This window comes from Microcaecilia unicolor, chromosome 8 (genome assembly GCF_901765095.1).
Source record: "Microcaecilia unicolor chromosome 8, aMicUni1.1, whole genome shotgun sequence".
NCBI lineage: Eukaryota > Metazoa > Chordata > Amphibia > Gymnophiona > Siphonopidae > Microcaecilia > Microcaecilia unicolor.
Genome location: NC_044038.1, coordinates 154,444,414 through 154,472,403, shown reverse-complemented (window position 1 = coordinate 154,472,403; position 27,990 = coordinate 154,444,414). Strand labels below are relative to the sequence as shown.

Below are 27,990 nucleotides of genomic sequence, written 5' to 3'. Positions count from 1 at the left end.
GGCTTTTAATATTAAAGTTAACTTGGTAACAAGTGATGCACTCAGCCTCACCAATGGGAATTTTATTCCAGCAGGATTGATTTGTGAATAATTAAGACGCTTGCAGTTGTGGTTTTACCTAACTTCAAAGAAGATGAGAGCTACAAAAAGAATAATGGCCAATATGTGGTTTTAGGCTTTAACACATTTCTATACATTTCAGTACAAGATAAATATAACACCACTTTTGTTCTAAACAAAACATTATTCTCTTTCAGCACTTTTTGTAACACCTAATGCTAGCGGACCATCTCTATTAAGTTCTGCCTGGAAACAAGTGACGCAGTCTGACTGGCCAATAGGAATTTTCATTTACTCATTCACCTACAGCCTTACCTCAAATCCACTGGCTACTGAGGAGAGAGGGGCGCGTCTATTGTCTGTGGGGTATTTCCAACTTCTGCGGCTAGTTTGCTTTCAGTTCCCAGTGGGGTTATTCATTTAGGGTGAATTTTTGTCAAGATTCTTCTTTAATATCATCTCCTGGAGAGCGGGCAGATCGGTGGAAGCAGCATCTTGACTATAGTAGCACAATGGCAGAGGAAAGGCAAGACTTACTGCCTGACCGTGGCATCCCCTCCGAGACTGTCCTTGGCGTGGGTGCAGGACAAGAGCGGTAATATGATTGAGATTTTGTATTTTTAATGACAATGAAAAGTGACTGGAGACCGCTGACCGACCCACGTATCCTTAATATAAAAGCATTCTTAATAGAGAGATTGCATTGAATAGAGACAGTACAGCCAGAACTAGCACTGATCAGATTCAGTTTTCACTGTTTGCAAATCCTATTTTAATGTTCCTCTTATCTGAGATACTTTTGCTTTCCACCTTTTGTTCATCATTATTTCGTCCAGTATTTAATAGTTGTTTAAATTACTATAAGGAGGTGATTTTAATAGAGCTGGGAGGAGGGGGAAATTCCCCCTACTATGGGAAGGAAGAGGATGGGGGGGGGGGGGGGGTCAAATGGGGAATATCAGAAGGTAAAAGTATGGGCGTGTTTCTATCTCTCTCGCTTTTTAATGTATATGTTTCTGGGGACTGGAAGGTCAGATTTCCCAACTGAGAGAGCCGAATCGGAGGTTCTCTGAAAATATTTGATGTTATATCGGTGATACACGAAAAAGTTACTGAGGGATTTTCTTTGCAACCTGCAAAGAAAATCCCTCAGTTGTAGTTTGTACATTGCGTATTCCATTTACAAAGCATATGTTTTTATGTAAAATGCGTTTTACCTTTTCTAAGTATGTTCCAGTTTTTAATGCAAATTGATACAAAGTAATGTGTTTGGTCATAAACATTGGCTTAAAATAAGCGATATAATCTGAAGGACTGTATGGAAATAGCAAAAACCAAGCACAGACAACCAAACGCCAATCAGAAAATAATGTATGTATGACATCATATGTTGCTAGGTAAAACTCGTTTAAGAAGCATCAGATCGGTAATATTTGTCTCAACTTTGATTTATTTTTTGTTATAGCAAAACTAATAAAACAGAGAACATTCTTTAAAAAATGTTAAATCGGGAATTGTCTTTCTACACAGTTATAATTTTACTTAACGTTTTTTTTCTTCAGTATTTATATTGTCATAGTTTTGAACTGTCTGTAGGCTCTTTTATTTATATAACTTATTTGCATGTAACAGCACAATTGAGATTCTTTAGTGAACTTTTTAACTGATCTGTTTTATTCATAATGAATAAAAGTGGAAAAATAAAACCTGTCAGTCATCCAAGAACTTCTAGGGGCTGGGAAAATTTTTCTTCTTTGTTCCTTTGTAGCCTTAATTTGTTCGTCCACCTCCTCATTTTTTCAGTTACTTGTTTTTGGCATTTCTTTTCTAGGGGTGTTCAGGGTAAAAAAAATCTATTTTGCTTCCTCTGGGTTTTTATTTTCATTTTAGCTGGTGCTGAAATAGAACATATGTCATGTTAATGTGTGCTATTTCATGTTAATAGTTGCAATTAAATACATGCTAAATTGATAACTTGCATTAAAATTAAAATGCACATTTTACTTTTGACTTATTTAGAAGAGAAGGTAGCATGTGTGTTTTATTTAAAAACAACCAATCTCATTTTCCTGCTTTAGACTGTGCACTTTGTCTTCCATCATCCTTATCTTCCCTTCCTCCACATACTTATCCTTCCCTTGGATCACCATCATTATTGTTCCCTCCAAGCTGCAGTCTCCCCACAAGCTTTTCCCTTCATCCAGCCAAATGTCTCTGTAGTGCTGCTGTACTTAGGCAGTGGCGCAGTGCTGTTCTCCCCTGCGTTTTTTTCCCCCTTCAGTCTTCTACCCACTTCCTGCTTTCCCTCAGTCTCCTGCTAATTCTCCTCCCACAGTAGGGGCATTTCCTCTTCCATCCAAGCCAGTGCACAGCTTTTCTCCCAAGCAGGTGCCAGAAATTTTTACACAATGGATTATACAGTCCTGAATATTAATTTTATAAAGCAAAGGCAAGATTACTGCATAAGCTAGGTTATTGTTTGTCTTTAGACCAGAGGTTCTGAACCCAGTCTTCAGCACATACCCAGCCAGTCAAGTTTTCAAGATATCCACAGTGAATATGTTTGAGATAGAGTTGCATACAATGGAGGCAGTGCGTAAATATTTATCTCATGCATATGCATTGTAGATATTTTGTAAACCGTACTGGATTGAGAACTGCTGCTTTAGAACAAAGTCATGAATTAGACAAGTTTGAAACTTTTGGCCAGTATGCATCATCTTTTTTTTTTTTTTTTTTTTGTTACATTTGTACCCCGCGCTTTCCCACTCATGGCAGGCTCAATGCGGCTTACATAGGGCAATGGAGGGTTAAGTGACTTGCCCAGAGTCACAAGGAGCTGCCTGTGCCTGAAGTGGGAATCAAACTCAGTTCCTCAGTTCCCCAGGACCAAATCTTGGAGCCCAAAAACCTCCTTCCTCAGGCCAATGGTGATCCAAGAATATGTATATTTATTTTATTTATTTGGATTTATTTACTGCCTTTTTGAAAAAAATTATGTCATCTATATACAGTATTGTCATCTGTTCATTTGACCTAAGGAAGCAGGTTTTGGCCTGCAAAATCTAGTAAAAAAAAAAAGTATCAAGCTGGTCCAAGAAAAAAGTATAGCTTACTTTTTTGTTAGGTTTTATTTCTATTTACAGATATTGTATTGGTTCATTGTAAATGTGTATTACACGCTGCGTCATTTATGGGAACAGGAGTTACTTAGCACAGGTATTTTCTTGTGGGGTGTTGAAGTCCAGACATATTGGTATCAGACCCTGACCTATTTAGTAATCTCAGTACAGACGACTAGGACAGGACAGAGAGTATACAGACTAAAATTACTGGATGATGCTGGAGAAAGCAACAGGCATCGTTTTGATTCACAATTAAAGCAGTGGTAAAGTCCCTTGACCCCTGCTCTTGGCCTGGAAACTCCCTGTTCTGTTTACCATTGGCAAAAAAATATGTGCAGCCCAGCATTTAGTTCTAATAGAACTATTGATCGATGACATCATTGGTTGCTGGTTAGGAACATATTACAGAGTATCCAGTAACCCATCTGTCCTCTGAATAACTTGCTGGCTCTGTGGTGTTACAGTGACTTCAGAAGCGTTTTTCTTTACTTAAAGTTCACAATTCTGTGCTATAGGTATTGCACATATTTCAGCACTGGTCATAATTACACTCCTTCTCACTCACTCCCTTGCTCTTTCTCCCTACCTTCCCTGCCCCTAAGCAATCCCCATATACTCTTGTCTGTCCATGAACTTCCCCTTCCCTTTGAATAATACATAAAATATTTAAGTAATATATTGGTACAAATAAATTCTAAAATTAACATCAATTTAATCAACCTAATAAAGCAAACATGTCCATGTTTTAGCTGTGGTCAGTTGGGAATCACTTAGCACTGAGCTGAGATAAGATAAAGGTTAGAGAATGACATGGGGGACCCACGGTAACTGCGGGGGTGGAGCGGGAACAGAGACGGGGTGGGGATGGAGAGGGATCCCATGGGGATAGGGCGGGGATGGGAACAGAGCCCCTGGAATGGGGACAAACTTCATCCCCATGTCATTTTCTGCTTTGAAGCCTGTTAATGAACTGGACTGTTATTTATGCTTGAGTGATGCAGACGACGATATTTTGATTTTTTGGGAAAAACAAGCAACCATGCTGGCCATAACTAGCAAAATTTGCATGGGGGATCCTATACATTCCAGCTATCAGCACATCTTGTAAGAAGATAAGTTGCTCGTTTTTATTATTGTTTTCTATTTGTGATTTATAAACAACAGTCGTACAGCATATTCCTTTTTATACTGTAATAAAAAGATTTAAATATAAAATCATAAGTGTTTGAGGCTTCTGTAGATGAGGACAGGACCCGCAGGGACTGGATGGAGACAGGGCTCGTGGGGACAGGACAGGGACAGAGACAAAACCTACAGGGGATGGGGTGATAGAGGGCAAGCCCATTTTTAAAAATATATGTAAAGTTGAATGCGCCTTATGGGGCTGGCAGTTTATGTGCTGTTGGAAAATACACATTAAAGGTCCCATCAAGAAAATGACATGATATAACTGCACATGCATAATACAAGATTGAATTTGAAAGCAGAGTAGTATTCTGAATAGAGGAGTGGAGTGAAGCAGTGGCCTGAGAACCAAAGGGAGCCTAGTTCAAATCCCACTGCTTTTCCTTGTCATCTTCGAAAAATCACTTAACTCTGCATTGCCTCAGGTGCAAACTTTTCTCCGGGGGGGGGGGGGGGGGACGGACACACATAACCATAGTACCTGAATATTCACCGCTTCGAAAGTTTGCATGAGTTACAAATATTCTGAGCTGTTTGCTAGGGAACATCCTGGTGGCATGCTTAAGGGTTAGACTGGGAATGTATTTCTTCAGCTTAACATTGATCTCTCTCTTCCTCTCTGTTTTTTTGTTCCTTGTGCCTTCCACAGGGGTTCGTGGAAACGGGGAGCGCTGTACTCTGGCATTTCTATCTTCATGGCTCTGCTGATAGCTGGACAGGCGGTCACGGTCTACTTTGTGACACAGCAGCAGGACCAGATCAACAAACTAAAGCTGGTGTCGCAAAAGCTGCAACTTGAGTCATTGCAAAGAAAGCTGCCTAATGGACGTTAGTGTCTTGTCTGTGTTTCTCTTATCCATCCTCTACTCTTACTGTCTTCTCTTTAAATGTCATTGCGTTCTTAAAACACGTCTGCGGGAGCCGGAATAGTGAAGGATGCTAGGGGTTCTCATTAAAAGACAGCATGTACTGAAGTCATTCTTCCATCATAACTACAACATTGATAAACGTTGCTTTGGGTGATTGAGGCTCTCACTGAGGGAGCACAAATATTTCATAAAATTCTGCATCTGTATTGCATCTTCAATTAATTATTACTTGAAGGCAGCAGAATTCTGAAATACTTTGCACAGAATTAAAAAACAAAAATGTGTGTACAATTCCCCCAGGAGTGATAATGGGCTAGCAGAGGGAAGCTACCCTTAAGGATATTCAAATTTGAGGGTCTCTCATCCTGGCTCATTATGGGGACGGATAGATCATGCAGATGCTGTCTGGAGTGATAAGTCTTATGACTCAAGCACTCTGTGCCTATCGATTAATAGTATGGAAGGAGAAAATTCTGTGGCTGTGCGTGTTCACACATCCAGTAGATGCAGAATGATGAGAGAGAATGTCTTGTAAAGTAGGTCCCGGTTTCACCGTTCAGCCTCTATTAAAGAAGGGAAAAGATGAATTGTGGAATTACAGGAGTAGTCAGTAGTTTATGCCCAGATGCCTGGAATGGGGAGGGATTGGTAGGGGCAGATAACAGCTTTCAGGACCTCCTAAGAAAGCAAAACCTAAGACTTTTTTTTCTGTCTCGTGACTGGTTAAGTTATCTACTTGTAAGGGAAACATCTGTGGAAGGGACCCTCAAACTGAGACTCTGTAGCTGCTGCTGTCTGCATCAGTGCTTTCCAGCTATACAGTGGACTTCCTAGGGGAGCTGCATTTTGATTTGCATAGTGACTGTTAATGTAAGGTTCTTGGTTTCACTTTGGGGGGACGCTCTGCTGACTTCTCTACATGAAGCTCTATGTCATAAACAGTGAGAGCAGGCTGCAGGTGCACCCAGGGTTATCTAAACCATTTATATCCCGGTGGTGGTTAATATACTGAGGGGACACAGTAAATAAGCTACTGATGTATTTAGTCTACAGCAGGGGTGTTCAACTGCGGCCCTTGCCCAGTCAGGATTTCCGGATCTCCACAGTGAATATGCATGAAATCTATTTTCATACAACGGAGGCAATGCGTGGAAATAGATCTCGTGCATATTCATTGAGGAAATCCTGAAAACCCAACCGGATCACTATATGTGGGACTCAAGGCCGTACAAGCCAGCCCAGCACCGGTTAGTTTTTACAGCCAGAGTCGCCATCTAAGCACCACTTGACATGCAAACACATCTGCAACCCTTTAACTTTTGTTTATTATACCATTCATTTTCTAATTAGAGATCCTCTGTGTTCATCCCAACAACCTTTTGAATTCTACCACTGTTTTTTAAAGATGTTTTTCTCTCCACCACCTCCCATGGGAGGGCATTGCACAGACATCAACCAGACCTCCCTGTGAAAAAGAATTTCCTGATATTGCTCCTAAGTTTACAGAATACTAGCTTAGCGTATATCTTGTGCCTAACTTTTTGGGTGCAGCACTTATGCCTGCCAAAATCTGGTGTAAATGCTGGTGTGCAAATAATGGCAGTTGGGCACACGAATGACCCTATTCTATAACATCACGCCTAATTTCTGGGAACAACCCTGACCCCCGGCATGCCTCCTTTTTGAGTTGCACCCAGGGGCGTAGCCAGACCTCGGTGTGGGGGGGTCACATTTTAGCACGCCTCCCCCATCTGCTGCACCCGCCCCTCTCCCGACACTTTCGACCCCCGCCAGGTACCTTTGCTGGGGGGGTCCCCAACCCCCACCAGCCTTAGTTTTCTTCAGCGCCGGTCTCTAGCGCATTCGCTGATCTGTGCTGTGCAGGACGTCAGTCAGGACTCACAGCACAGATCAGCGAATGCGCTAGAGACCGGCACTGAAGAAGACTAAGGCTGGCGGGGGTTGGGGATTCCCACCAGCAAAGGTACCTGGCGGTGGGGGTTGAAAGCAGTGGGGGGGGGGGGGGGGGGGGGGTCGAAAGTAGAGGGGGCCAGGGCTAAATCTGTGGGGACCCATGCCCCCACCTAGCTATGCCTCTGGTTGCACCTATAAAAGTTAGGTGCCTATTTCATAGAACTGGGTGCAGGGTAGATCTGTGCGTAAACCCAGATGCATACCAACACCAATTACTTATAATAGCTCATTAATTAGTTTGTGTGCAGATGTGTGATCCATGCCTAAATTTGCACGCCAAATTTTGAGTGACCTACTGTTCTTATATTCTTGATTTCTTTTTATGTTAAAGATTTATCACATGCTTCTGTCTTTCAGCCTCCAGCCAAGTCAAACCGATGAGGATGGCAATGAGCATGCCTCTGCTAGCCAGGGTGGACGTAGACTCGCCAAACAAGCCCAAGCGGATAAACTTGACTGTAAGGCTTGATGGCGTACATTATTTGTAATCTTGGCAAACTTCTTCTTTTCTCTCTCCCGCTCCAATTTTTTTATGGGCTATTCTGTTCTGCTGCAGTCTTCTCCGTTCTTTGCCACGGCTCTTGGGATGCAGTGTTGGGCTTTGCTAAGCTCCTTGTAATGTCCTGTCTAGATGTCATTACACCAGGGGGATTCAAGAACTGCACTGACTGGAGAGAGAAGGGTTTTGGGTGGGGGTGGGGGGTGGGGTAATGCTATAGGTAGAAAGGGATCTGAGTGTAGTCGTTGATAGTACACTGAAACCTTCTGCTTAGTGTGCTGCTGCGGCTAGGAATAGAATGTTGGGTATTATTAGGAAAGGTATGGAAAACAGGTGTGAGGATGTTATAATGCTGTTGTATCACTCCATGGTGCGACCGCACCTTGAGTATTGTGTTCAATTCTGGTCGCCGCATCTCAAGAAAGATAAAGTAGAATTGGAAAAGGTGCAGCGAAGGGCGACTAAAATGATAGCGGGGATGGGACGACTTCCCTATGAAGAAAGACTAAGGAGGCTAGGGCTTTTCGCTTGGAAAAGAGACCTAAGGGGAGACATGATAGAGGTATATAAAATAATGAGTGGAGTGAAACAGGTGGATGTGAAGCGTCTGTTAACGCTTTCCAAAAATACTAGGACTAGGGGGCGTGCGATGAAACTACAGTGTAGCAAATTTAAAACAAATTGGAGAAAACGTTTCTTCACCCAACGCATAGTTAAACTCTGGAATTCATTGCCGGAGAATGTGATGAAGGTGGTTAGCTTGGCAGAGTTTAAAAAGGGGTTAGATGGTTTCCTAAAGGACAAGTCCATAAACCACTACTAAATGGACTTGGGAAAAATCCACAATTCCAGGAATAACATGTATAGAATGTTTGTACGTTTGGGAATCTTGCCAGGTGCCCTTGGCCTGGATTGGCCGCTGTCGGGGACAGGATGCTGGGCTCGATGGACCCTTGGTCTTTTCCCGTTGTGGCATTACTTATGTACTTATGAATGCAGGGGTGGCTTGTGGAGGATGTGGAAGGAGATGGTTCCAAGTATAGAGACTCATTGTGGAGCCTTACTTGCATAAACCAATAGTGGTTGAAAGGCAGGGCTATATGTGAAAAAAAAAAATCACAGCCACTCAATAGTAGGGCCAGCTTTGCCTGATGTGCCTATGCTCAGAACTCTGGCACTATAGAGAACAGCACCAGAAAATACCGCAGAACCAGCGCACAAAAATAACTTCCTAATGCTCAATGTTAACAGTATATAAATATATGCTCGCTCTGCAAGGGGAGGAGCATATCTGGTGCAAGTGCACAAGAGTTTTGCAGTAAGCAAAGCTCTTGTGCACATACCCGTTCAAATCCGGAAGTGCAGGCAGACGTCAATGCCCGTCTGCTGCTCTTTATACAAGCTTAAAAAAAATTGTTTTCCACTTAAATCTTATATTTAAGCACAGAAAACAGGCACCCATGTGTGCTTCCACTTTCAGTTTTGCATGGACTTGCACACATTTGTTCTACTGCACGTTTCCTTCCTCTTTCAAATAAAATCAAAACTGGCATATTTTAAAAGAAAAATCATGATAAATTCTCTCTTCTAACTCCTCAATGCGACCTCGGAGCTGGCAGTAGGTTTCCAGAGTTAGGGCAGGTTTTTTTATTTTGTCCGCTGTTTCTCTGAGCGTTGGGAGGGAATAACTAATGATCTCATTTACATTTGTTTGCAATTTATGCTAATCTTCGGCATGCACGTTATTTCCTGCCCTAGAGCCTTCTGAGCGTTCTGCGCACATTAATGTCAGCTTCTAATCCAGCGCTAATTGCCTCTAGCTTTGGTGTTAGGTTTTGAGCATCGGCCTATGAATAAGAGAGTCCTTCACCCTTCTTTTTTTTTTTTGCTTTACGTGGAGAGTGTTAAGTAGGGAACAGATAACTTCCCAGGGGAAATGTTAAGACTCCCACTGCATAGTAGGGGCATAGCCAGACCTCGTTGGGAGGGGGTCCAGAGCCCGAGGTGAAGGGGCACCTTTTAGCTCCCCTGCAACTTTTGACCGCTGCCGCCGACCCGCTGCCAGGTACCTTTGCTGGCGGGTCCCCAACCCCCACCAGCCGAAGTCCTCTTCAGCACGTTCGCTGATCTGTTTCTGTGAGTTCAGCGAACGTGCCGGAGACTGGTGTTGAAGAGGACTTCGGCTGGAGGGGGTTAGGAACCCCCGCCAGCAAAGGTACCTAGCAGCACCAGCAGCGGGGGGGGGGGGGGGGGGGGGGGGGAAGGGGTCGATAGTGGCAGGGGAGGGTCGAAAGTTGAAGGGGCCAGGATTAAATCTGTGGGGGCCCATGGTCTGAGTTATTCCAGCTTCATTGGTCCTGGGTTTGTTTGTTTGTTTGTTTGTTTTTTCAGTCTGTATTGGTTAATTGTTTTATGTATTATTTTGTTTTGTGTGGTGGTCTCATGCATTGTAACAGTGAATTCTGGGTTACCAGTAGAATAGCATGGCTCCCAAAACTGAACTTGCATCACATTACACCTGCACAGGAGTACAGGTGAGAAAATAGCATGTGATTAATGTACCTTTATAGCATGAAATGGAAAGACTCAGCAGCTGTGCATCGGGATTCTTAGTGATCCCCGTCATTTCCCAGTCAGCAGTCAGTGATTTATCACTGGACAGACACAATCATTCTATTCATTTAGTTCATTGTAAACTCATGTCAGGTTTATCATTCACTAGCTAAATTACATTTCCATTAGTTTTGATCATCATGCCTCATTACTATTACATTTTTCACACTGAGAATCTTGTCTGAGAGTGTTTCCTGCTGGTGAATCTGAGGAAGCTGTTTGTAAGGTAGAAAGCAGAGGGCAGATACAGCCGGATATGGAGTACATAGAGGCATATTTTCAAAGCACTTAGCCTCCCAAAGTTCCATAGAAACCTATGGAACTTAGCCTCCCAAAGTGCTTTGAAAATATGCCTCATTGTGTACCCTTCCTGATCTGAATCTGGAATTAAGGAGACTGGCTGCTCGGAGCCTGCCCCAGGTTTGGTCATCGGCAGTGCCCTGTGTGTGTGCTGGGGGGGCGGGGGAAGCATCAGGTTGCATTTTGGTTTTTAAGAGGGTTCTTCACAGTTTGCCTTTAGTGAAACAAAGAATTTTAACTTTTCAATGCTTCTTTCTTCACACTGTCCAGGCTCTAGAAAATACTGCAAAGCAAAGTACCAAAATGGAAGACCACATCAAGTACATGATTGCAGTAAGTCTGTCACATAATTCCCTCACATGGGAAGTCTCGAGTTGTCTCACCTATGTGGTTAGATATTTGTCTGTGATCTTTATATCTCCTCTCATTCTGCCCATCTACACTTGGGGGCTAGATTCATATTTGCATAGTGGTGAGGCTAAGTACTGCACTTGTCTACTACTACTTATCATTTCTATAACGCTACAAGGCATACGCAGTGCTGTACACCATACACAAAAAAGACAGTCCCTGCTGAAAGAGCTTACAATCTAGATAAGACAGGTAAACAGACAACAATAAGGGTAAGGGAATAAAGAGGTGAGGATAAAAGGACAGGGCAAGTGAGTAGTGGTTAGGAGTCAAAAGCAGTGGTAAAGAGGTGGGCTTTAAGTTTGGACTTGAAAACGGCCAAAGATGGGGCTAGACGTAGAGGCTTGGGTAGCCTATTCCAGGCGTGAGGTGCAGCAAGATAAAAGGAATGGAGTCTGGAATTAGCAGTAGAGGAGAAGGGGACGGATAAGAGAGATTTGTCAACAGAATGGAGTACCCGAGGGGGGGCGTAGGGAGAGACAAGAGTGGAAAGGTACTGGGGAGCGGCAGAGTGAATGCACTTATAGGTCAATAAGAGAAGTTTGAATTGAATGCGGAAACAGATAGGGAGCCAGTGAAGTGACTTAAGGAGAGGGCTAATGTGAGCATAGCATAACATGTCTCATGTTAACGGCCCAAATGGTCGATTGACGTAATTCCACAAATACTGATAAACGTCTTGTTGGTGTTCTCTTCCTTCATACTGACAGTGAGGGGCTGATGGAGAAAGCTGCCATGTCCAGAAGCACGCAGTTACCATGAGGAGTACATATACGTTACTGGCTGCGTGGCTGTTAAATTGTGCAGTACACATAGGCACGCTGTATATTAAAATGAATGGTAATGAGACCGTTTAGTATTGCTTCACAATGCACAGAAGTAAACAGGGCTTTAATGTGCATACATTGTGAGAAATTCACCACCAGGTCCGTGGCAGCATAGAAGGATATGTCAAGAGGATTTATTGCCAGTTTTTGGAATTTACTGCAATCATATATACTTGCAACTTTAAAAGATAGAACAGAAGTAGCAGCTGTGCACAGAGGTAACTGTGGCTTTACTGTGTGTGTGTCCAAAGAAACAAAAGTACCAGCGCACATCTGTGCATGTTTTCCTATATATAAATATTAGCCTTGCAAAAATTTTATTTGCAAGAACTTTTTGTGAGGTCAGTGTTATGCACAGAACAACATTCTGGGTCGCACGCAGATGTGTTCTGGCACTTTTGCTTTCTTCGAATATGTGCACAGTGAAACCACTCTCGACACAGAACCGCTGTGTATCCAGGGCAGATTGTCCCTTGTTCAGTTTTGCATGCTGTGAGTTTGCATCTCATTAGCTTACTGCATCACCTTGGAATATTTTCTCACTAATCTTGCCGTCAGCACGTGGCTGTACCATGTGGCTTTCTGCATCAACCCCCAAGTGCAGGCTGGAGTCAGAAGCTGTCTGGGTGTTACGTCTGTGTACTGATACCTGCCTTGTTGCAGGTCCTGTTTTCTACCCGCGGATAGTTATTCTATCTGCAGTCCTTGTCAATCGTCTGTCATACCCTCTCACCTATTTGCTGTGGCTTTCTGCAGAAGGAGAATCCTCAGAAGACATTCCCTGATTTTCACAAAGACCTGCTGGAGAACCTGGAGGATCTGAAGAAAGGGATGACTGCCCGGGACTGGAAGGTTTGTTCATTCACCACTGAAACCCATGCACCTACTTTCCTTCCTGTTTCTTTCCCTCTTCAGTAGACATGAAGATAGCAGCCCAAGGTTAAGTCGGGGAAGGGTGATGGTGGGTGGGAGGAGGAACTCATGTCTGTTCACTGTGGCTAAGTGATTTTGGCTCTGGGTCATATGGTGATTCACTGTGGTTTGCTTCAGCCATTGACCTTTGGATGTCACAGCTCTGAGATTGTCTCCTAAACATTGGAGCTCATTTTTGAAAGAGAAAACGTCTAAAAAGTGGCATAAAGCAGCATTTAGACATTTTTCTCACAAAAACGCCCAAATCAGTATTTTCAAAACCTATTTTCAGACGTTTTTCTATGCTGTTCTTCTGCAATGCATCCATATCTCAAGGGGGAGTGGTAAGGGTGGGATTTGGGTGTTCCTAAGACTTGGACATTTTTCAGTCATAATGGAACAAAACAAAATTGTCCAGGACTAAAGCTAAGATGTTTTGAACTAGACCTGTTTTTATAATGAGTAAGGCACAAAAAGGTGCCCTAAATGACCAGATGACCATTGGAAGGAATCAGGGGTGACCCCCCCCCAATAACCTCCCAGTGGTCACTGATTCCCTCCCATGCCCCAAAAATGTGAATAAAAATGACCAGCCCCTATGACAGCCTCAGATGTTAAAGTCAGGTCTATTAGAGCAGCATACAGATCCCTGGAGTAATGTAGTGGTTGGTGCAGTGCACTATGGAGTGGGGAACTCAGATCTCTGTCTCAATCAGCCTGTCACACTTGTGGTGGAAACTGTGCCCCCTTCACCCATAAGGGCTATTGTACTGTGGGACAGTGTTTTTTGGGTAGGTTTTGGAGGACTGGGGGGGGGGGGACAAGATAAGGGAGGCAAGGTGAGATGGGCACCTGGGAACATTTTTATGACGTGCACAGAAGTGCCCTCTAGGGTTGCCCATTGCTCTCCTGGGGGATTGGTCGACTAAAAATGGTGGCTCCTCCTACATCCCAGTGACATGAATCTGTACGTTATGCGCTTATTCGAGTTTTGTTTTCTTTTTTTGAAAGTGAACCAAAAAAACAAAATGTCCAGAGCACAAAACCTCGTTTGAAACAGTATTTTTGGAAAAAAAAAAAAAAAAGACATCCTTCTTTTTTTCAAAAATTGCCTTGTTTCCTTTTCGGAGTTTGGACATTTGTGCAAAACATCCAAAGCCGGACTTAGATGTCATATCGAAAATGCCCCTCATTGTTTATTATGTGATGGACGTGTGCCTTCCTGAGGATGGAGAAATGGGAGTACCAGAAGGAAAGGATATCAAAGTACTGGCTCACCTCCTTTAATTTTTTCCATGCTTGCCTCCCTGCACATGTGCTTATTACTGAAATAATTGATGTTCTAACTTATTGTAGTTGGTGAGATTGATACAGGCTGATCTCTTCATGCACAACAGCAGATTGATTTTACTCCCTTTGGTAGTATCCTTTTGCTCCTTTGAACACTCGGCTAGGTCGTGATTGTTGTGGTTGTTCGGGTCTTGCTTTGTCTGAATAAGGGGAACTGACGTTTCAGCCACCGTGCCGTGGCTTTCTTCAGGGTATGCTGTGAAGTCTGCAGTTTGACTTTTTTTTTTTTTTTTTTTCAAATTTGTTTTATTATTTTCCATTAGAAACATAACAATATCCACAATTTATCCTTGTACAGAGATTAGAATTTCTCTTTCAACTAACATGTTTCCAACTAATACCCTCCCTCCCCTATTGCATTCCCTCCTCTTAGGAAGTTTTGTGACCAATTCTCTTTAGACTTGTCCATGTGACACATTGATCTGGAGTGTCCGAGAGGATAACCATTGTTCATAGGGATTCCACGTTTTATGGTACTGCGGAATATGGCCAGTGCGTAAAGCTGTCAACTTCGACATCAGATGAATATAGTCCAGTTTCCGCAACACTGACCGCAGTTCCGGAAGTGTAGGTTGCTTCCATGCCGCAGCCAGCACCAATTTGGCGGCCATGAATAGTTGTACGGCAAAGCGGTGTATGGCATTAGGAATTCCTGTAGGTCTAAAATGGAGTAAGCAGTAGTCCATTCTCATCTGATAGTTCGCTCCTGTAACTTCACCCAGAAACTTCAATATCTCCCCCCAGTACTCCTGCGCATGCTTGCATGCCCACCACACATGAGTCATATCCCCCACTACTCCACATTGCCTCCAACACAGAGCTGACCTTGTTTTAAACATTTTAACCAAGCGATGGGGAGTATAGTACCAGCTATATAATATTTTATGACCGTTTTCAATTAAGGCACTAGACACCGATTCTGCTAGCAGAGATCTAAGTGCCACTTTCCACTGAGGCTTTGTGTAGGTTTCCCCCATGGCCTTCTCCCATCTCAATAGGTATCGCTCCACTGGGTTAGCATGTAGAAGTAGTGCCCTATATATTCTTGAGATGCTACCCCTTCCTCCTCCCTTCATCAGCCCCTCCTCCAATTTAGTTTCTGGTAGCTTTAACTCGTCCTGTGCTCTACGAGCTATAAAGTCCTTCACTTGATAGTACTGAAAAGCTTGCAGGGGAGAGAGGCCGTGCTCCTGGCACAATTCCTGGAATGGCACCGTCTTATCCGTTTCCCACATTTGGCCTAATTCATAGAGCCCCATCTCCTCCCATCGCTGGAAAGCTATATCTTGCTTGCCTGGCCTGAACTGGGGAGCAAAGCAAAGGAACATATGCCTATAATATATTCGCCCCGGGAAAAAGTGTCCCCTTATCTTACTCCATGTCAATAGAGGCCAGCGCATCATAGGCGGGCTTCCTTTGATTATTTCTCCTAAATCTTCCCGCGACAACCAGGGGATAGCTCGCAGCGGAAAAGGTCCCATCCCTTTTTGCTCCACCCTTGTCAGTTTGACTTTTTATATATAGTGGCTTCTCAAACCTGATTGGCTGGGGCTTGAGGTGGGTGGTTTCTTTAGGAAGGCGGGAAATTTCAGCAGGAAATTGAGGCTGGAAAGTCCGTTCACAAAATTTGAATTTTGGCAGGATGGTCAGTTGGTAAAATTTGAATTTTGGCGGCCAATACTCAAATTTGTGACCAACAAACTTTCCTGCTGAATCTCCTTCCTTCCCGAGGCAACCACCCACCTCAAACGCCAGCCAATCGAGTAGTGGCGTACCAAGGGGGGGGAAAGGGAGCATGGAAATGAATGACGCTGACCGGCACGCGACACCCCTCCCCCCAGCGGCATGCACCCGGGGGGGGAGGGGTTCTTTTGCTGGGGTGGGGGGGTCGCACTGCATGGGGGGGCGCTGCACCCGGGGGTGCGGGGCACATAGGGGATCCGCCCCGGGTGTCAGCGCCCCTAGGAACGCCACTGCAATCGGGTTTGAGAACCCACTATATATAAAAGACAAACTGCAGACCTCACAGCATACGCTGAAGAAAGCCACAGCATGATGGCTAAAATGTTGCTTCCACTTAGACGCAGCAAGACCGGACAACAGCAACAATCATGACACCAGTCACAGAAGCCTAAGAGAACATATAACTCAGGTAGGTCTTCAGTGGGTCAGTGGCACCATGATTCTTCATTCATAGCTACCAGGGGTTTTTAGTCCCATTTTTAAAATATCCTTTCTCAGCTCATTGAGCTCCATAATTGCAGTGGCAGTCCACAGCAGAGGGCCATGTACTAGGACTCCTGGGATCCTGCAATTATGGGCCCTAATTTCAGTCACTAGGTGTCACTTTTGTGCGATTACTGGGGCTCCTCCCATCCTCTTTGCAGCATTCCCAATCTGAAGCAACCTATAGAAAGAAAGGGGGGGGGGGGTTCAAACCCAGGTCCTCTGTGTGGCAGTGCAGCCACCACACTGCCCCAATTGCAGATTCTTTGGGGAGTGTATAGTGCTGTTTTAGGACTTAGTTTGTATTTTGCAGTTTAATGTGTTCATAAATCTTGATTAGAAGATCCTGCCTGACCATGTTGGGCTTTTTTTGTTTGGTTTTTGTTTTGCAGGAATTTGAATCCTGGTCACACAAATGGCTGCTGTTTCATTTGGTCCAAAAGAACAAAACTGAGACTGACCTGGGCTTGAGCCAAACTGTCACAGGTACTAGATTGAAACTTAACTTCCCAGGGAAAAGAGGGGTAGCAATACATTTCTTCCTTGTAGATCCATTGTCAGCAAATAGGGGTTAAGATCAAGCATCTGCTCCTTTATGTCTGGGCATATAGGGCTCAATTCTATAAATTTTGCTCCAAAACTGGGTGTTGGAAAAGATGGCACCAAGCACGATTCTCCAAAGGGTATGTGCCCTTTATAGAATATCGCTTAGAGCCAATTCCCACGCCCTAATTTTGCCTGGTTTGCAAAGTTAACTGGCGTCTCTTTTCTACTGCAGGTTGTGTGTTAGCATTGACAGTAATGCTCGGTACCTGCTCCTGGTTAACGTGGAAGCACGTGTCCTGGGATTCTATATATTATGCTGAGATTTCTGCGTGGAAATCGAAGCGTATCATAATGCGCATAACTTAGTTAAGCTAATCAGCGCTGATAATTGGATGTTAACTAACTGGCACTAATTGGCATTAATTAGAACTTACATGCACTGCTTGCTAAGCGTATTCTGTAACATGGTGTGCGTAAATTTAAGTCGCATAGTTGAAAAGTGGACATCCATCATAGATGCGAGACGCTTACTTGAGCAGCTCTAGTCTATTTTGTTTCGAGCAAACTTTAGCATTGCAAGTTCCCTGAAGAGACACCCGGAAAGTTGTCTATACAGCCGTATTAAATACAATTCATTCACAGGTTGTTCAACATGTCAATAAAAAACTTCTGATGTAGAAAAAGAGAAACCCGTTCTATATGGTGAGAAGACTCCTGACGCAGGCCTGACCTGCCGAAACACAGCTGTGTTGAGTCTTTTTCTCCCTAATTCTACATTATTTTAAAGTTTTTATCATCAGTGTCGTCTTCAATTTTATTTTTTTATTTTTATTTTTGTTAGTAATCTTCGCTGTTTTGTCTATTTGTTTTTTTTTTTTGCATCTTATGTCTGAAGTTGCATGCATTAAAATGTTATGACATGAGATGAAACAAAACCGAAAGAAACCTTTACTGCCTGTACATCTCTACAAAAATTAAAGTACGAAAGGCAGCCATCTTGTAAAATGAGTAATAATATGGTTTAAGAAAGGAGCTGAATTTCTGTGATGCCTTCACCAAGTACAATATTGCTAACTTGGGGGTCTATTAACCTGCACCATGGGGTTACTTGTAAATATCCCCCCCTTCAGTTACAAATAACGAAAGTTGTGTTAAAAAAAACTATGCATCATGGCTGAGAAATGGATCCCTAATAATCAAACTAACACAGATTTGATTTGGAATTTGTTTGCAAGCTACTACTACTACTATTTAGCATTTCTATAGCGCTACAAGGCGTACGCAGCGCTGCACAAACATAGAAGAAAGACAGTCCCTGCTCAAAGAGCTTACAATCTAATAGACAAAAAATAAATAAAGTAAGCAAATCAAATCAATTAATGTGAACGGGAAGGAAGAGAGGAGGGTAGGTGGAGGCGAGTGGTTACGAGTCAAAAGCAATGTTAAAGAGGTGGGCTTTCAGTCTAGATTTAAAGGTGGCCAAGGATGGGGCAAGACGTAGGGGCTCAGGAAGTTTATTCCAGGCGTAGGGTGCAGCGAGACAGAAGGCGTGGGATTGCTAGTTTTGAACATTTTCGAGCCTTTGGAACAAAGTTGCTGTGTGGTGTTGCTTCTTCCCTCTAAGTATCACTGACCTAATTTCAGCTTTGCCAGTGCATTATGCAGCTTCAGAGACTTTACATTCTGAAAGGCTGATGTGTAGGTTTGAGTCTCTTGTTTTATTTTTGCTTCTGTTTTACCACCTACAGGAAACACAAACCCTAGCAGAGGGTGAGGAATAGGCAGGGCACATTACCACTCTGTGCCAGTGCTGTTTACTCTCAGGCTTATTTTCAAAGCACTTTGGGAGGCTAAGTTCCATAGGTTTCTATGGAACTTTGGGAGGCTAAGTGCTTTGAAAATATGCCTCTCTGAGTGCTAGAGGATTATCATAAGGCCAGGTTTCCAGGATATCCCTAACAGATATATGTGTGTGAGAGATTTGCATGCTTATGTGGAGGAGTAGCCTAGTGGTTAGTGCAGTGGACTTTGATCCTGGGGAACTGAGTTCGATTTCCACTGCAGCTCCTTGTGACTCTGGGCAAGAAGTCACTTAACCCTCCATTGCTCCAGGTACAAAATAAGTACCTGAATATATGTAAACCGCTTTGAATGTAGTTGCAAAAACCTCAGAAAGGCGGTATATCAAGTCCCATTTCCATTACCTCCATTGTATGCAAATGTCTCTCCTGCATATTCATTAAAAAAGAAGAAAAAAGTGAACTGGGTGTTAAATAATCAAAAACAAATCAAACTGACGTAATATAAATTTGTAATGTGTGCTTAGAACTCAGAATTCTACCCGACCAGGGTAACGTCCCATCATGGTGATGAAGTTCTAAGATAATGTTTAGTGAAAAAATGATCCACAAAATTCCCAGAATATAGTTTAAAGGTTCCGAAAAAAAAATATATTAAACTGAAAGAATCCTCAATGTTGCATAAAAAATCATCAAATACAAATACACTGGTCAGGCCTGGAGAGAACTCCACTAGGGAGTATGCCTTTCAGAGAATGATTGGTTCTAGTTCCCCCTGAGGAAGCATCATTGTGAAACACAGCTTGTGTTGGGGATCATTTCGTTGACACTATAAGCACCATTGATACCTGGCTGGACAGTGGAACACCCATCCACCCATCGCAGACTTTCCATCAACGGTTGAGGAGTTCATTTCTTGAAGAAGATTTGCTTTCGTGGCTGATGGATATTTTCATTTCTCAGATAAGTGGCTCTCAAAATTAAATAGGTTTCTTTGGAAGATATAGACAGTATTTGCTGATTTTTGATGCAACATTGTGGATTCCTTCAGGTTGATATATTTTTGGGAAACCTTTATTCTGGGAACTTTGTGGATTATTTTTTCACCAAACATTGTTTTAGAACTTCGTCACCATGATGGGATTGGTGAGCGTTACCCTGGTCCAGTAGTACTGGGTCCTGAGCACACATCACATATTTATATTATGAATCAGTTAGATTAGTTTTTGTTTATTTAACACCCAGATCACTTTTTTTTCCTTTTTTGATATTCTTAAGACGATCTGGTGTAGTTAGGTTTTGAACCCCTAGTTTCTTTTTTTTCATTTTTGGTTATGAACATTCGGGATAGTTTGTGGCCCTCAAGGACTGGAAGTGACTACAAAGGCTCTATGCAGAACAGAAGAAGGGCAGATAAATTGTAATTATAGATAAATTTGAAAACTTGGATGACTTTTGAAAAATTGATATACAACTCGTCATAAACATACTTTACAAACAATTGGTAAAAACATATACATAAAACAATTGTTACAGATTGTTTGATGATTTTCTTTGTTAAAGATGTCTAGGACAGGGGTTCTCATCCAGTCCTTGGGACACACCTACTCAGTCAGGCTTTCAGGATATCCACAATGAATATGCATGAAATAAATTTGCATGCACTTCCTCCATTTGATGCAGATCTATCTCATGCATATTCATTGTGGGTATCCTAAAAACCTGACTGGCTACATGTGTCTGAAGGATTGGCTTGAGAACCCCTGCTCTAGGATAATAGCCACAAAGCAAGCTGACGCCCCTTGAAGTTTGCCAAATGATGTGTGTTTGCTCTTTGCTCCCTCCCTTGCTTGACCCTATCGCCTCCATCTTACGCAGGGCTCTTGTGTTCCTATAGCTGCATTTGAATCTGCCTGCGTGATATCTGTCTTCACTTCTTCCAGCTGCCAGGAGCCCCCTTTAGCCCCCTGGCTGTGGTGCTGGTGCCGAGCATCTTTGCAATGTACGCAGTCCGCACAGTACAGAGCACACGCAATAGCACCATCAGTGCAGAACCTGACAGAACCCTGCAGTGACTAAGCACATTAGATCTGGGCTTCCCAAACCTGCTTGGTGATCCCACAGCCAGTCATGATCTCCACAATGAATATGCATGCGAGAGAGATTTGCATAAATTGGAGATTTAGCAGATTGATCTTGGATGTATTCCCCCTCATTCTTTAGTCTCGTGCTCTAATGTATGCACCTCGTGCATGACTTTTACCAGTTAAGTGAAGCCCTGAAATAGGCAATAATTGGCTATTACGTGCATTACGCCTGCCACAGAGCTAGCGCAGTGTAAATGATCACGGTAAAGTTACACACGTAAATGCAGACTTTGCTGGTGTTCTATAACAATATCCCAGGAAGGGCAATATATTACATTTTAAATAAACTATAGAATTTGTGCTCAACACCGGGTCTTATATTCTGCTGCTACCTTGTTCGTTCTAGGCGGATTACGACAATAAGAGACTAGATAAACTCATCTAGGAGTAACAGTACTGTAAAACAAATAATTTGAAAAACAAAATAAGAACATCGAGCCTTACTTGATTAAACTGTGTACGTGAAACAAGTGAGTATTTAGCTTAGCATCCAAATTTAGGTGACTTTATAGAGTCACTCTATTATGTGTGGATATCCTGAAAATCTGCCTGGCTTGTACAGTCCTCCAGACACGTTTGGGAATCCTTGGTCTATATAGATAAGCTTGAACTCCAAAAAGTCAACATATGCTAAGAACAATTCTATAACCCAGGTGCCTGTGTTTTACATGTGCTTTATGCATGTAAATATTTAGATTACCTGCATATATGTGGGTATGTAAGTGCTAGAAGGGCAGTTGAGTACTAATTCTGCAAATACCCACATAGTGCATATTTTGCAAGGGGCAGCTACAGAGGATGGAGCTTGGGAAGGGCAAGACATAGACAGAGCCAGTGTAACTGTGGACACCTAAATGTTAAGTGTGCCAGCTGGAATGCAGTGCATCTCGGTCCACTCTTTGAGGCATACCTGTCCCATCAGGTTTTCAGGATATCCACAATGAATAGAAACAGAAACAAACCAGTGAGGTAGGTCCAAAGAGGAAACTTTATTGAAATTGAAAAATGACCCGACACGGCCGTGTTTCGGCCCAAAGGCCTGCCTCAGGGGTCTTGTAAAATCTCTGATATCGTGGAAGATGGTGGATGTCAAAATGAATTGTAGAAGTAATCTAGTAATGAGATCCTTCAGCAATCTTCTGTCTTGCAAAAGCGCTGCAAGAAAAGACAATAGTTGTAATATTTACGTTGGCCGATCACGCAGCCATTGTCTTGTCTTGTAGCGCTTTTGCAGGACGGAAGATTGCTGAAGGATCTCATTACTAGATTACTTCTACAATTCATTTTGACATCCACCATCTTCCACGATATCAGAGATTTTACAAGACCCCTGAGGCAGGCCTTTGGGCCGAAACACGGCCGTGTCGAGTCATTTTTCAATTTCAATAAAGTTTCCTCTTTGGACCTACCTCACTGGTTTGTTTCTGTTTCTCACAGTTTTGTGAGTTTTTTTCCTCCTCCTTGTTGGTTTCCTATCCACAATGAATATTCAACAGTTAGATTTGCATGCTTTGTCTCCTTGGTGTGTACATTTATCTCATGCATATTTATTGTGGATATTCTAAAAACCCGATGGGGCTAGTTGTGCCTCAAGAATTGGGTTGAGAAGCACTGCTGTAATGGAATGTAAGTGCCTAGGGTCTGTTACGGAATAAGAACTTGCCACATGGCTTTGGGATCTAAATGGAGCCCCCTTCCAGTTATAGAATTGACCTACTGTACAATCAGAATCAATGCGTGCAAATCTGATAAAGAGGGGAAGATGATTAGGGAAATTTCATATTTTGGTGTATTTGTTCTTTTAAAGAAGCTCCAGTTATGTCCAGATGCCAGTTGGAGGCAAGCCAGCATGACAAGCGTCCTGGAACATTCATTCCGCAGTGTGATGAAAATGGCAACTACCTTTTGATGCAGTGCTGGAGGAGTACTGGCTTCTGTTGGTGCGTCTACAAGAATGGTACAGAAATCCCTGAGACCAGGACCCGGGCTAAACTGGACTGCAGCAGTAAGGGCTCCCTGTTCACTTGTCTTACACAATAACATGAGAAAGATGGTGGCTATGAAAGACGTTGCTAATACGACCATTTTATCTGGTGCTTTTTTTTCTTTGTGGTGCCATTCCTATCGGTTTTTGTTTATTTTTTTTTTTTTGCCAGTTTATTTTTATAGTTTCTTTGCCTGTCTCTCCCTTCAGCTTCTTCCCACGCCTGTGTTCTCTCTTTTTCTCCCCTCCAGCTTTTTTTCTCTCTTCTTTGTGGACAAGAGGCAGCTGGCGCGGCAGTGGCTTCCGATAGCAGTTGCGCATGTAAATCTAAGTATTCTGTATACATTGTGCCTAATTTCTGGGAATGCCCCTGACCCATCCACGCCCCCTTTGGGGTTGTGCACTAAAAAAGTATGGGTGCAGATGTTATAGAATAGTGACTAGGCCAGATACGTGCCCAATCTTGCGTAACCTATATAGAATGTGAGGGATGCGGGAAGAGGGGCTCATTAATTACACATCTGCATATGCTAGTATTAATCAATGAAAGCAGCACCATCAACAAACAGTTCCTGCTAACTTTGCTGAGATGTTAGCCACACAACTAGTACAGTCCAGGCCCTGCAGCCAGTATCAGTTGATCTGACACTATCGCTAGCGAGTGGAGAGTGCATTTGTGCATGTAACCAATTTATAGATGTGTTTCTGAGATCTTACACCCTGTGCCAAACATTCAAAACCTAAGAACAAAATGCCAAAACATAAGACATTTTGGTGGGGAAAAAAGCATTAGGAATAAACTATGACTGGTGTGCGAGATCATAGTGGACACAAAAGTTCCATACTAGTATTAGATCAGATGCTAAATCGTGATTAAATCGGGAAATATTAAGACCGAGGCTCAGACTCATGAAGCCATCTGTCGTAAAAGAAAAGCAACAGGCCCTGTTGGAAAAACGTCTTAATTATCATAGCTGAGGACTAAGTTAATATATATTTATTTTTAATCTGGATGTCAGAAAGTCATCAGTTGAAGCAAAATGTTTAAGGGAATTGGTTTCTAACCTTTTCTGGTGCTTTGCCTTGGTTGCGTGCATTGTCCAGTTGGGTGATTGAGCTTTTCCTGGTAAATATGGTAGTCCTCAGCCAACTGTGGTTATGTAAGCTTTTAGTTCATAGACATCAGTCATTGATCATGTAAATACATAGTAGATGATGGCAGAGAAAGACCTGTACGGTCCATCCAGTCTGCCCAACAAGATAAACTCATATTTTTATTTATTTATTACATTTGTACCCCGCGCTTCCCCACGCACGGCAGGTTCAATTCGGCTTACATAGTAAAAAAAAAACATTACAAAGGACATGTAAGAAGAATATTATAAACTATGATAATGTGGGTACAGTGGGTTTGTGGTGGGTTTTGAAGGGCTCCCATTTACCACCACAAGTGTAACAGGTGGGGGGGATGGGCCTGGGTCCGCCTGCCTGAAGTGCACTGCACCCACTAAAACTGCTCCAGGGACCTGCATACTGCTGTCATGGAGCTGGGTATGACATTTGAGGTTGGCATAGAGGATGGCAAAAAATGTTTTTAATTTCTTTTTTGGGTTGGAGGGGGTTGGTGACCACTGGGGGAGTAAGGGGAGGTGATCCCCGATTCCCTCCAGTGGTCATCTGGTCAGTTTGGGCACCTTTTCAAGGCTTGGTCGTGAACAAAAAGGGACCAAGTAAACTTGGCCAATTGCTCGTCAGGGCCGTCTTTCTTTTTTCCATTATCGGACGAGGACAGCCATCTCTTAACCACGCCCCTGTCCCGCCTTCGGTACACTGCCGACATGCCCCCTTGAACTTTGGCCGTCCACGCGACGGGAAGCAGTTGAGGCTGGCCAAAATCAGCTTTCGATTATACTGATTTGGCCGCCCTTAGGAGAAGGGCGCCCATCTCCCGATTTGTGTCGGAAGATGGGCGCCCTTCTCCTTCGAAAGTAAGCTGGATAGTATTTTATGTTACTTATGTGTGAGTCCTGCCCATGCTCTGCCTATATATACACTCACCTGTCAAATACATGCAATGTAAGATATATGCATATTTACAGAATAGTACCTAAATGGATTTTTAGGCATTTACTTGTGTATGTGCACGGATATGCACATATTAGGCTGGATTCAGTAAATGGTGCTCAAAACTCATCACTGTCAAAAATCAATGTTGAACAGTATTCTTGAACAGGCGTTCCAGGATTGGTGCTCTGTCTACAGAAGCACATAGTGCTTGGATCCATGCTCAATTTTGGGCATGAGGAATTACGGCAACTGAAACCAGGTGTAAATCCCTGCGCACAACCTGGGCACTGATCTGCACCACTCTAAAACACTGCACGCATTCTAAGGGAACGCCCCCGACCCGCCGATGCCCCTCCCATGGCCACGCCCCCTGCAAATCCACACGGAAACACCCAGAAGCTATTCTATAAATGGGCGTGTTAGTGTGCTGTCACGCGGATCTGCCGTTTCTGTCCCATTTTGATGCCTTGCTTTTCTGTGCTAAAAATTCGGCACAGAAGTAGCACCTAATGTTCAGCACCATATATAGAGTTTCCCTGATTATTTATTTATTTAGTGCTACTTAATATGTATGCCTGACCTTGATTTGTATCTGCCATTTTCAGGGCACACACTGTAGAACTCTGCCCAGCATTAGTCCCGCCTCCCACCACCAGTGCTGCCACCCAATCTCCGCTAAGCTTCTGAGGATCCATTCCTTCTGGACAGAATTCCTTTATGTTTATCCCATATCACCATTTTCTTATTTTATGCATTTTGAAGATTAAAAATGTTGATATCGTAATAAATCATGAATAGAAAACAAATATAAACGGTTTTGTTCTAGACTCTTCTGCAATGCTAACTAAATACTGGGGGGAAGCCCTTTGCTCAGGAGAGTTACTTTGGTTTTCTCTTATAGGTATCCAGGATCCTGAGGGATCCAGCCTGGGAGCAGGGATGATAGGAGCATCTGATTATATGGACTAAGGTAAAATCTCCATCCCGTTAATTCACTCCTCCTCTCACCTACTTAAAGCAAACGCAGCGATAACTCGCGCTACAACACTTTCTAATGCCGAGATGCAGCCTAAGGGGGTGATTATGTCACTTGGTGTCTCAATGCCACGTGCTCAGCACTAATTCCATAATGCCATATAGGCGTGCTTAGTGCAAGTCAGTTTTGTTCTGCCTTATCTTAAGTGCAAACCAGGGGTGTATCTGCGTGGGGCCACAGGGGCATGTCCCCCGCAGATTTTGCCCTGGCCCCCCTCCCCCGCTGGCGTTTCTTACTTTTGCGCCGAGGTCCGCTTCCTCCTGGGCCTTTAAAAATATTTCTTCAGCTGGCGGGGGACCCCAACCCCCGCCAGCCAACCCGAGGTGACTTCTTTCAAGTTCTTCGTCCGCCGTGGCCGACGTGCTGGAGTTGAGCGGCTGAATCCAGTTCGGAGTCTGACGTCGCTTCTGGTGCAAACATTTCTGGTGTAAATTGCACCAAGTGCTGTATGTAACTGTGTTCTGTTACTTACGCATGTTAATTGGTGCCTCGCCCATATCCCCCCCCCATGTATCCACCCCCTTGGAGTTACTCACTATGGCACTTAAGTACTATTTGATAGGATAGCACCTAGCACAATTACACGTGAAGCTGGCAGTTAACGGTGCCTTGGCACACGCAAGTGGGGTGTAACTCTAGGCATGAGCTTATAGAATTGTCTCCTGTATGCGCAGAGAAGCCAGAGGCAGGAGCAGCAGTTTTGAAGAAGAAACAAATTTAGGAGAGGGTATGTCCGTTTCGCCTCGGTGACGTAGAAAAGCTTAGTACACTGGACCCTAACGGTGGACTCTTATAGGCAGGGTTGGTGACAGTCTACCCCTGAGAGAATTGGAAGAGTCAGGACAAATGGAGTGGGGGAGCACAAGCCTTGTGTCTTAAATATGCTTTTAGTAGGGCCGGATATTTGCTGCTTCAGCTTAAAATAAATTTCTACGTTCTCGCGAGTGAAGATGACGGCTTTAAGAGTGATGTTCTTTCCAGACTGAGCCTTAATACTAAGGGGAGCAGGTTCTAGATGTCACTCAGCAGCTGTTGTACTCTGAGGTGACTGCTGCTTGTAGGCATCTCAAGTTAACAGCCACTTTTACTCCTGCCAGAATTCTGCACGACTGTGGAGCACAGAATTCCCCAGTCATGCAGAATTCAACATTTCTGTACAGAATCTGCACTCTCCCCCCACCCGCTAGCTGCCGCCTGGCCTACCTGAGCACAGCACGCCCTGGTGGTCTAGTGTCATCTTCGGGGGCAGGAAAGAACCTGCTGGTGCCGTGCTTTTTTAAAAGGGCCATTGAGACTTCAAGTAATAATCTTGTGAGATTACCGCTTGAAGTCTCAGCGGCCATTTGGAAGAAGCACAGTGGCAGTGTGGTAGGAAAGAGGTTCCTCTTGCAGCAGCTCCTCCTCCTCCTACCTCACGGGTAAGTGCGGGGGTGGCTGGAGGGAGGGGCTGTAAAAAAAAATAGAGGGGATGCTGTGGGTGAGAGGGGGCTTCAAAAAAGGGGGTATGTGGGGAAGGGGGGCTATAAAAAAAAGGGGTGCAGTGGGTAACTAAAAGAAAAAAGGATGCTATGAAGGAGGGGGCTGCAATAAAAAAAATAAAGGGGATGCTATGTGGGTGCAGGGAGAGAGGGGAACTGTAAAAAAAAAAAAAAAGGATGCTATAGGTAGAGGAGGCTGTAATATTGGTTAAACCCTGCCAAATAAACTTGCAGAATTTTGATTTTTTTTTGGCACAGAATTCCTGCAGAAGTACACTTTGTAGGTTTTGCTTGTGTTAATGTATTTCTTTTTTTTTCTTTCTTTCTCTAGAGACTATCGAGTAAGCGATGCTTCTGCGGAAGGCAGCCAAGTTGAGGATGTGATTGCTGCCCGTACTCCTATGCCCCCTCACTCTTCCTCTTGATTTAACAGAGCATCTGATAAAGCTTCTGCGATTACAGAATAGCTGACATAATCTTTACAATAGGGTGGACTGGAGAATCTCTACATATTCTTTATCAAAAATGGGCCATAGCATGTTGAGGCACCAAGAGATTTTCTTTGTTTTGTACAGGATCCTT

At 43.4% G+C, this 27,990-nt stretch overlaps 1 protein-coding gene across 1 annotated transcript; it reads left to right on the top strand.

Moving 5' to 3' along the window:
- Window positions 1–422: 422 nt before the first annotated feature.
- On the top strand, window positions 423–27,990 carry CD74 (CD74 molecule). Its single transcript, XM_030212673.1, has 9 exons — window positions 423–655; window positions 5,020–5,198; window positions 7,571–7,671; window positions 10,896–10,958; window positions 12,620–12,715; window positions 16,744–16,837; window positions 22,651–22,848; window positions 25,796–25,864; window positions 27,740–27,990. Exons 1-8 carry the CDS (start codon window positions 573–575, stop codon window positions 25,861–25,863), a joined length of 882 nt encoding a protein of 293 aa, XP_030068533.1. The 5' UTR covers window positions 423–572; the 3' UTR covers window position 25,864; window positions 27,740–27,990.